The sequence below is a fragment of the Galleria mellonella genome, unplaced genomic scaffold (genome assembly GCF_026898425.1).
Source record: "Galleria mellonella isolate WM207_F2 unplaced genomic scaffold, CSIRO_AGI_GalMel_v1 utg78, whole genome shotgun sequence".
In the NCBI taxonomy this organism is placed as follows: domain Eukaryota; kingdom Metazoa; phylum Arthropoda; class Insecta; order Lepidoptera; family Pyralidae; genus Galleria; species Galleria mellonella.
In genome coordinates, this window is record NW_026442151.1 from 51,072 (window position 1) to 62,876 (window position 11,805).

Below are 11,805 nucleotides of genomic sequence, written 5' to 3' on the forward strand. Positions count from 1 at the left end.
TCTAATGACCACAGTTTATAACGACACGATCAATTAATTTCATTGTCACTGCGGAACGAGTGAACGAATATATCCTGATAATGGTCGGTTGATTTAATGATCGTTTCCTTAATTCCGCTTTGTATTGTTAAAACAGCATTGTCTAAGCCCGCTTGCTGCGCTACGCAGGATAAAAAGTACCTAATATATGTGCTTTTTTTTATACAACTTGAAATGGCAAACAAGCTGATGCTGATGAAGCCCACCCGATGCCAAGTGGTAATCGTCGCCTATAGACATGAGCAGTACCATGGACATAACAGAGTATACTGTTTCGTTCATGATAACCCCATACGTTGTCATTCCTGAGGACTCAGGTGTTATTCCTTTGTACCCTTCAAACCAAAAAACAGCCATGCAAACATAACTGCTTCACAGTAGAAACACAAATGGGATATAGGTGCCCAAGCAAATGACTTTTGTACAAAGTCTCCCTCTCGTAAGTTTTTTGACTTAATTTTAAACTAATCACATTATAAATTAGTACAGACAAACAAACATTCCTTTGTCACATGTAGGTAGGTTTATATCACATCGAAACTTAGTAGAGAATTATTTGCTGGGTGGTACATTACATTGAAATAAGTATAACATGTAAGGGGTGAAATGGAAATAGGAGTAGAGTCGTTTCAACACTTAAAAATTTCCTCTTTTTTATACTTATTATTGAGAATGGCAATCGGATAACACTAAAACATAGTTAAGTGTTTTTAATGGGTAAACGGAAAACGAAACACTGCCAACGCTATCGGTAAAAGATGGCGGGGTACTAGTAAAATAAGTAAAGAAGAAGTTAGGTCGTGCGAATTTAGTAGAAAAAAACCATGACAAGATTTAGACGTGTGGTCCAGGCATAGAATGGACCATTCCTTCATCCGTGGGTGTCGTAAGAGGCGACTATGGTAATTTACTGACTGAGGGATGACACCGACTTCAATTGTGGCAAAATCAGTTATTTTGATTTAAAAACGGAACTAATTTTGACAAAATTTTTATGGAACTAATCTGAAAGCATATCCTTTCAGATAAAAATATTTTTCTAAATCCGTTTACAAATAACGGAGTTATGAGGTAACAAACATAAAAAAATAGGACGGGATCAGAACCTCATCCTTTTAAATTTTTTTTTACCACTTCTGTTATTAGCAATAATTATTAATAATAATGTATTTATTATCCAAATTTTTTGTGAAGTGTCCAATTTATATGATCATAATCATATTTTCTACCAAGATTAAAATAGTAATTGTTGTTATCTGTATGGAACTTAGAATGGTAAATAAGCTGATGTACTATGTAACCGTCGCCTATAGACATCGTGTCGTATCGCAGAAACAGACTTACTTCGAGTACTTCTGTATCGTTTCGGTTTGAAAGATGAAGTCATAGTTAACTTACGGCCTTTTAGTCACAAGAAGCGATAATGCGTGAGTTATGCCTCAGAAGTGTTGCAAGTTTATATAAGCTACGTAGATATCTCACCACCCATGCTGCATATTAAAAAATATAAGGCAGTCGATTTTATATTATTTTTTGTCGGTAAAAATAGCATTTATGGCTACTAACAGACTTGTTTATTGCTTAAAAATATAAACAAAAAGAATTTATTTAGATTATAAGAATTTATTACAAAAATGATATTCAAAATTTTAATAAATTTGATATCAGGTTAGTTTAGATTAGTTGATAATAAATTTTATATTTAAAACTACCTATTCATGTTAGGTACTAACATACCTAATTATACAATAGTATTTGCAATGACTGAATGGTATTATTTGCAATGTGAATTCGCCACGACTATGGGTAGTAGGCGCATGTGCATGTTTTGTTATTGTGCCACTTAACGTGATTACTTATACTGGTTTATACCAACGCATATCAGTCATGGTGGCCCATGATCAGTGTGTAGTGGCATAAACCAGTTTAGTTTAGTTGGCACTCTTATAATTAGAGTTTGCCTTAGTTAATTAAGGAAATAATAAGTCCATATCATGTTACACTTTAAAGAGCAAAAATTTGGACAATGTGGCGACCAATACATAAGGGAAACTTACTAATGTACTAAAACTGTATCTAGACTATGTATGTATGTGTATAATATCTCCTATGTACAACATAGTTATGTTCCTGAAGACCTAACTTCAAATTTGGTGTATGTTCTATTTTGATACGCCATATAAAAGTAGTCTACTTTATTGATTTTCTTACAACTGAAACTATGTATACGAAGTAGTTGGCAAAATCCTTACCAAAAACATAATAAGGAATAAGATTAAACAATGAGAGAGTGACGTTAGTGTACTAAATTCTTTGGCATATTTAAGATTCTTGTATTGGGTCTGCCCCTTTAAAAATATGTATATGTATTCTCAGATATGTCTTTTTCTATAGTTTAAAGATCCGCTACTTATTCTGGGGTGGGCACCAAACAATAATGAGGTGGGCACGGCCCACACGGTTCCTCTCTAAACACGCTAGTGATAAAATTACTAACAGCCATAACTTGAACAGTCCAATGATGATAAATTGATCACAATAATTGATAAATATTTCATAAAGTCAACACATATTGTAATAACTATTTTCCCTGTCGTACCGTAGATTATTGTTTTGAATACTACCATGCAATATGATATCATTATATTCATATGAGTTATGTATCCCTTCAGAGCCAAGGCTGCGTAAAAGCGGATTATTGTAGACATACAACATCTTCCAGAGCTGCGTAGCCCTTTTGATTAAACCACAACAAAGCTGGCGCAAACCAGTTTTGTCCAGGGCGGAGCGTATTTGTACAAGTCCGTTTAAAAGGTCACGTACACATGACGTGTCAATTGTAAGCAATGTGGAAACAGAGCTGAAATTCTGCTGTACAGCAAGTTGCTATGTAGCTTGGGATATTTCATTTATTTAATGTTGCACGGTTTTATAAAAAATATCTCCAGTTAGACAGAGAACCTGTGTGCTTTATAATCTGTTTTAATAGGACTTAATAAAAATATAAAAACACGAATATTTGATCCAATAATAAAACAGTGGGCGGAAGGAATTGTTATTAATGGAGCTTAAGGGCCCATTGCTAGCAATATACCCAAACAGGTCCACCTCTATGTGGCCTATCCTGGAAACCATCGTGTTGAATTCCCGGTGTATTCATCACAATGGGCTAACCGACCTGTTTTCATCCTCACCTATCATTCCTCACTGGTGCCCCATCAGCGTATACCGTTAGCGTGGGCGAGGATGCCATTACGTTATCATCCATTAAAAATAACCATAAAACAGTCTTTTGTACATATAATCGTGTCAGAAAAAATCGATTAATTGATCGAATGTTTCGATTTGTTATTGATTTCATTTAGAGAAATACGAATGATAAGTTTACTCGTACCTGCCTTAGATTTTTTAATGGGATGAAAATGAAATGGTTATTCCGCTTGTGCAATCGGTATATACTAGTAGGGTACCGATGAGCGATGATAAATGACGAAGTAGTCAAATTAGTTTTCCTATTGTGTACAAATCTACTAGAATTTACAATTTACCAGAGGGAGACTTTGTACAAAAGTCAATTGCTTGGGTACCTCTGTCCCATTCGTGTTTCTGCCGTAAAGCAGTTGTTTGCATGGATGTGTTTCGGTTTGAAGGGATATGGTGTGTATTTACAGGGTACAGAGGAATAACACCTGAGTCCTCAGGAATGGCAACACATGGGGGGTATCATGAGCGAAACAGTATACTCTGTTATGCCACGGTACTGCTCATGTCTATAGGCGACGGTTACCACTTTCCATCAGGTGGGCTGTCAGCTTGTTTGCCATTCTAAGTTGTAAAAAAATAAATTTTATTGTCAGAAATATCAGTTGTAGATTAAGTATAAAAGACGCCGAGTAAACAGACTGACTTATGATGACTGAAGACAACATACATGTATCTAAGTCAATGTCTTAATCTTATTGTTAAAATTGAGTAATGACCGTAAATAAAGTAGCCTATAATATCAATTAACGCCTTTGAAGTTTTCCTATAGCTATACTTTTTTTAAACAACATTCTTTATAAAGGAACGCTACGGAATCTCCTAACGTGTGTATGACCACAAGTACTATTCTTAATTTCTGTATGTATGCGACCAAGATCTTACTCAAATACTCGATCATAATAATTCCTCTTAAGTTAATGATGTTTGGTTGGTAATGCTTAAACCAAAACGTTGCATGCTATAATGAAAGAGAATTTCGCCATTGCAGCATTGAACATAATATTTTTAAATTCTTAACCTTCACTCCAAAGATGTAGCAGTTTTTAACTACCTATAATGTACAAACTAGGTACATACCTATGTAAACTGGTATTTATACACGCGTGATTTGGGAAAAAATATATGATGGTTCAATGAAAAATAAAAAATACGAGTATATTTAAATAGTAATTCGTAATTAGATAAGCATTCTTTTATGGGAGCCTGGCAAATGTTAACATGGGATGTTTATTATTTTTTGTAGATTTTTGATTGTTTCTTTAGGGAAAATATTAAATTTTATATGTTAAATGTTTTTATTAAACCACTTAAATTTTTTTTTCTACCTCTTTAGACCGTTCGGTCAAAAAAAAATTTAAGTGGTTTTTGGGGAATTAAATCTTGAGGTTTTGGTTCATTTATTTTTATAATTCGTATCTTAATTTACTTTATCGTAAAATTGTTATTGTAGTACATTTGTTATTTATCCCGTGACAAGGTTTTATTTTCGTCCTTCATGAGTATAGCATCTATACTGACTTTATAATATTTATATTTTTCGATTATTCAACAACTATAATAATAATTTATAATAATAATTTATTTATTTGCTAGAAATGTGGTAATAATAATGGTCTTAAATATAATAGATCTACACATTTCGCCTTATCTAAAGGCATGCAAATTTAGTATTATAATTTAGTGGCTTACGTATATTAATAGCCTTAGGATCAATCCATAAATATTGGCAGACTATGATTATAATAACAAGTCAATAATATAACAAATGTCATACAATACAAATTAATTACACATTTATATAAATATTTAAAAAGTCATTTATTAAATAAAAATTGCATTCCAGTAACCATTTTTTTCATGATTGTTCTCTTATTGATTTTGGTATTTTATTATATTTTTTTAAACTTAACCTATGTGTAAGTTTTGGTGGAGAAAAGTCCTTATTTAAGGTCCTTGTTAAGAAAGACATGATTAAATTTTAGAAAAATATTTAACAAAATGTCTCATATTGAAATTAAAAATACCAGCAGCGAATCCTCATATATTAAAAGAGATGCTAATGATTTCGATTTCTTTCTATTAGATACATAACAGTTTAAGGGGTAAAAGTTAATACCTACATACCCAAATGTTTTACTCGAGTATAAGCTATAAGCGATTATTAAAAGAAAGAGAGAAAAAAAGTTAGATGTAAGCATTTTTTAATAGTAATTTTTTGTGATTTTGCTGTCTATTCGGAATACAATTTCAGATAAGAAGAACGGATAAGAAACACAGCAAAATGTCTCATATCACGCAGTATTTTTTTTTAATAGTGACATTCCCTGCATTACTGCGTGACTTTATATAAATTATGAATTTATATGAATACGTACTACTAAGCAATTTCAAATAATAAAATTTAAAATATGTAGTAATTAATTAAAACAAGTTAATAAAATGCAAAATGGAGCTGCCTATAGGGGCTGGTGCAGCTTTGCAGCGACCAGAGCAGACCAGTCCCTATAGGCAGCTCCCGTTCACGTATGAGGGATGAACCAGCCATCATTGCGTTCAACTATATTTCAGGGAATTCAATAACCCGGCTCAACAAACCACCATTTGTCTGGACATCATACTGTACGCCACAGAAATTATGAGTATCTTTAATTTATACAAAAATTAATTCATTAGACCATTCATTTTTATATATATGTATATCCTAGGACATACATTATATATAATTGGAAATAGTTTCGGGTTGTGAAAATTTAGATGCTTATTATATTGGTTTCTGATCCGACACTATTCTCGTCCATCATCCTTCACTGGCATCCTGCTAGCAAACCTTAGAAGCGCAGGGGAAGTGATAATTTGACTTTCCTTCAAAAATTATAAAAAAGCTATATGATTACAGTTTTATTTAATAGAATTAAAATGAAATGGTTACTTTGCCTGCACTATCGGTATACGTAAATCAGGTGAGGGATGACAGACGAGGATGATGATGACTTCCCACGTTGTGGAAATTCACTTATACATTGTTAGGCATGCGCATACACTGACCGCGCCGTATCATCATATAGAAGACTTTATATTAATCTGATTTTCTTTTCGTCAACTTGGGGTTTTAAATACTCATATTTGACGCTGTCTGCGCTACATTTTAATATTACATAATGTAATTATATTGATGCTTATCGCACCATCACTAAAGCATTGATGCAATGCACTGTGAAATGTTATGTTCTTCTAAAGAAATTAGTTTTTCTTGGCCTTTTTTTTGTAAAATTACGCAACATTCCTCGACTATCCGAAGCAAAGCAACATGTCAAAAGGTTATTCGTGATGAAGCTAATTATCCTACACTCTCGTTCATTTTTTTTATTTCAACCAACACATGTCGAAATGTAAAACTTGCGAAACATTACATTTACATAGACATGAATTCGAATTTACGTTTTAATAATAGTTTCGATTTCTTGTTTAATGTATGTTTTGCTATAATATACTCAAAAAGATATATAAAGTTTGACTTACCTTTATTAGTTTACTGCTGATCATCGAAATCATTTTTTTGCTGTAATAATGCGATTGTTATTTGTATCGATAATGCTTTTATATTTATTTTAGAAACAATATAGTCGTAACTTTTTGAATATTTATTTATTACACAAACTATTAACCATCGGACTTTAAATTGTATGGTTATACTATATTGCTCTCGGAAGCGTACTGAAAGACCAAGATGTCGCTTCGATATGGGACAATACACAACAATTAAAGACTACAATTAAACGAGATACATAAATTGATGCGTGTGATTAGTTTTTACGCATTGTTTTATTCAAGTATTTATTGTTATTTATGTATTCTTAATTTTTTACAAATTGCGTAATAATCACTAAATATAATGAATTGTGCGATATAGCTGAACAATGCCATGATGATTGTTTCAGTTATGTATAAACGACGATAAGAAACCTAGGCTACTTTTTCATTTGTGGTTGTAGGCATTTATTGCTACCTTAGATTATATTGCAACGTTTATCGCAATTAATGAAAGAAAGTCATAAATACATAATTTTTCTGTATTATTATACAGAAAATGAAAATATTATTAACTTATTTATTATAGAAAATAAAGTTGTATTTCCGTCGTTAAAAAAATATATTTTGGAAGAAAGAGAGTAATAAAACTAATCTAATTATTCTTCAGAATGGTAAAAGTATTTAATGTTTTAAAATAACAAATATTTTTTCTAAGCAGATTCTTGTCTTATTTTTTTTTTATCACATAATCAGGTAAACGTTTGCCGTACTTTATGGACCACAGCCTTCGACATTATTATTATCATATCGGGAATTAACAGTCCATTGATGAACTGTCTTGTCTTTCCCATACGAAAAGATTTGGCAGTAATTGTCACGCTTGGCAGGCGGTTTGGTGATCGCAGTTAGGCTTTTGGTGATGTTTTAAGACGAATGCTGCTGCCCATTGCTGCTGCACTCCCACGGGAAACGAAGGAGTAGCCCATTCTATGTCGGGACCACACGACACTATATGTACTGGTAATATATGTGTGTTGCTGAAATTCAGCAAATTGTAAATCATATTAAAACCAAGGATATTACATAAAATTATAACCTGCACAGACCAGGCGAACATAAAAGACAATTTTATTTGGGAATATAATGTTTGTCGATGGTACAGATCCTCATGTAGATGGTATTTAAAGATAAGATTGGAAACTTGGAAGTAAACAATCTTCCTAATATAATAAAATTGTAACTAGACGATGTCTGTACTTTAAGAAAAAAAAATATGAGGTCTTAATAGAAGAAGCAATAGAAGTTACGTTTTGTGTATCACGTAAAATTATTGCATAAAATTGGATGCGGTATTCACTGTTGTTGTTGTATGTCCTACTTTAGTACATCATTTAGAAATAGTCACTTACTTCACAAAATAAGAGCTTAACTGCGGTTGCCAACCCGCCTGCCAAGCGTAGCTACTACTGGCAAAGCTTCCCTTATGGGCAAATCTTATGTCCAGTAGTGGACAGTTAACGGCTGAAATAATAATAAACCAAAACGTGGTTAATTATTTGAAAGAAAAATATGAAAATATTAGTTATTTCTATTCACTTTGGACATGAGGTTAAAAGAATCGTCATACGGGATGATAAACCAGGGCTGTCACCTTTCAAATGTCAATAGATTTTATTGTTATTATTTTAAAATTAAAAGGTACCTATATTTATAATTAAAACCAAATTCATAATCCATGTCTAATTGAATATAGGTACACAAAATTAACATATGACATATTGAGTAATTTCGTAACATGTACCTTCACAGTTATATAAATATTGAACATTTTTACAAAATTGTTACTGAGAAAGTTGAATAGTGAAGTAGATCACAAATATCCATAATTTTTTGTTAAATATTTTGTCTATTTAAATTTGACCAACTCCAAGAAACTTAAGTAAATTTAATTCATTGTTAATAATTTAATTAATCCAAAAGTCTAAAAGATTCTTTCGCTGGCATGTCGAGTTTTAATTTTATCGATCAAATATGTATTATCTTTAACAAAGCGATAATAAACGCTAATATGGTAATTGTAATTAATTTATGAGTTTTTTACTTATTAATAAATTAGACAGTTATTTTTTCTTACCCGTATCTATTAGTGCCCAATATATAGTAATAACGTATCTATTTGCTTTATATTACGTTGCTATTTACCTCTAATTAAACTAAAAATCGATACATTTTATAAATTTCATTATTATATCTAAATATTTCAGTTCTTACATCTAAATATTTCACACATGCACTTGTTTTTGCATTACGGGAGTTCCGACATAAATTCGTAATTAAAAAAAAATTCCCTTACTTAAATAATGTATTGGCTATTAGATATAGTTGAAGTTTTGAGCGGCTTAAATCTGCTTGAAGTGATTGGAGACTTTCAAATATATTTTTAAAACCTTTGACGGGGCTCTATAAAAATCAGTCTTAACGGGACAATAGAAAATATATTTGTCTCTAAAATCAATTTAAATTTTTTTTTTTCTATTTAGAAAAACTTTCTTGAAACCGCCTTCACCTAATGAATTCTATATTCTCCGTTATACGATACGAAACCCTTTGTCTTTCAAAGTCTTTCTGGTTTCAATCAGATTTGATCTATTTTTTTTGTACGGCTCATTGTACCAACTACAACCAATGTATGCGAACATTTGCATCGTACCATGTGGTATTTTACTTAAATTATACAAAACAGTATTACACTTTTTTAAATCCATGAAAGTTCTAAGAAGAGATTAACATTCGCCGTCACAATAAAATATTAAAGTATCGCGCCAGTCATTAGAGTTGAAGATGTATACCTACTGTGTAATGCGTGTAATCAGAGGTGTTGTTGCTAAACGTTTGAGTGCCATTCACATAACTCCAAATGAGCAACAACTCCAGGTTGTCCGGGTATATTACCTGTCAGGATTGTTCCGTTACCCCCAGATCTATCAGAAAAATGAGCATTAGCGCATCCTGACATTTTGATTTAATACAAAACTAACAATTATAACTAACTTATCTCTTAATTGTCAGCTGTTTAGGTGTGATTGAGTAACAAATATTCAAATTTTTATATCTATAATATTATGCATGGCTTTATCTGCAGTAAATAAATTTATAATCACTTGAAGTATTTTTTGTTAATCTAGAATATGGTTTATCTCGGGATTGAGTAAAAATATTTTAATTATAACCATTATAAATTATTTATTATAGAATTATTATTATTGGTAATATAGCCACAAAGCACACTTATATATAATCGTCCCTTTAAAAATATCACCAAAAGCGGACCCGCTTGCCAAGCGCGGCAACTACTGGCAAAACTCCGGTTATGGGAGAAGCTTATGAATAGCAGTGAACAATTAATAGCTGATATGATGATGCTAATTATTATATAGATATATAAAGTTTTTGTATTAACTTTATACACAAAACCATATTTAGATTATGAAGTCACGGTGACATGAGAATCGGATAACACTGACGGCGCTTAACCATTGCTGGCCGCCTGATACGATTTGCTATTTGATAAAGTTTATATAAAATCACCAGACACATTTTATATTTTCCTGATGAGCATTTAGGTATATGGTACGGGCCCGCTCGTGTGAAACACGCTCTCTCACATAGATACCCAACCAGAATTTAACATTTAACCTCGCAGTTCCGTGCTATCTTACTGCATAGGTACATAACGTTCACCGCTACACTTACCTAGTGAATTCAACTTTTCACCTTTGGGATGCGACTTGATCAAGTCGATTGGTAGGCGATCTTTCATCACACCTGGCTAGATTTTCTGTTGTATGTAGGTATCTATTACGTCAACCACATAGTTGTAAGCATTACGCGGCTGTAATATCTATCCGATTTATAATTATATGCATTTTTTATAATTATGTATCTTCCTCTTATAAAATTAATAAAATTAATTTAGTATGCTAGATATACTTTATATACCTTACATGTTTATATTACATAATAATATATCAAATACCTTTTGGCTGTGTAATCTCGGCATAGAATAGGCTATCCCTTTCTTTCCCGTGCGTGTCGTAAGAAACGACTAAGGGAGGGCGAGGGATGGGCAGCAGCGTCCCTCTTAAAATATCTCTAAAGCCTGACTGCGGTTGCCAATCCGCCTGCCAAGCGTGGCAACTACTGGCAAAACCTCCCAAGGGGAAGGTTTATGTTCAGTAGTGGACAGTTAAAGGCTGATATGATGATGATAATGACAATGATGATGATATCAAATACTATAGTAGCAGCTAGTGGTTTTATGCAGCTTCGCTTGAGAACCTACATAATCCAAAAGACAATGGCAGGTTATTATTATTGTATGACATGGAAGTCATATAGCTCATAACCATAATAGTAAGTTTCTGATACTGAATAATGTGTATGATTTAGCTTATATAAATAGGTATAACAAATCATATATATGCTGAATGACAAAGCTATTTTAATTCGTACAGAAAAGCAATTTTATTTATTTAATTTTTTATTGAAGGAAAACCAACAGCTACAGAGTTTCATTAAAAAAACAATGGTAAAGACAGAGAGTTAATTACAAGTTTTCACAAGTAAAAAATTTAAAGGAATTTAAAAGATATTTGAACGAATTTCCGATTGTTATGTTGTTTTTGTCCCACCAACTGTGTCTCTTGGTTAATTTTGAATGATGTTTTCCATCACTTTTAAAATGTAAGATAATTTTCATGTCTTAGTAGTTTTTATTACTTGACTTTCTGGTTAAATGATAATGATAATATATAGAGATAGAACAATATATAATAGTTATTTAGGTATTGAATCCTAAAATAATTAATTGTACGCTTTAATAGTTGATTTATTAGGCACTAGGTTTTACCGGCGATTTCGCCCGCGTGACCGGAATATGTTTACTGATCGGGATAAAAAGGAGCCTATATC

General features: G+C 32.0%; 1 protein-coding gene across 1 annotated transcript in view; it reads right to left on the minus strand.

The window, feature by feature from the left end:
* LOC113517453 (sodium-coupled monocarboxylate transporter 1-like) overlaps positions 1 to 7,054 on the minus strand; it is a 38,385-nt gene extending 31,331 nt beyond the window's left edge. Inside the window, exon 1 of the mRNA XM_026902119.3 lies at positions 6,823 to 7,054. Within this exon, the coding sequence (XP_026757920.2) occupies positions 6,823 to 6,855 (33 nt within the window). The 5' untranslated portion in view covers positions 6,856 to 7,054. The remainder of the gene's footprint in view (positions 1 to 6,822) is intronic.
* Between the last annotated feature and the right edge of the window lie 4,751 nt (positions 7,055 to 11,805).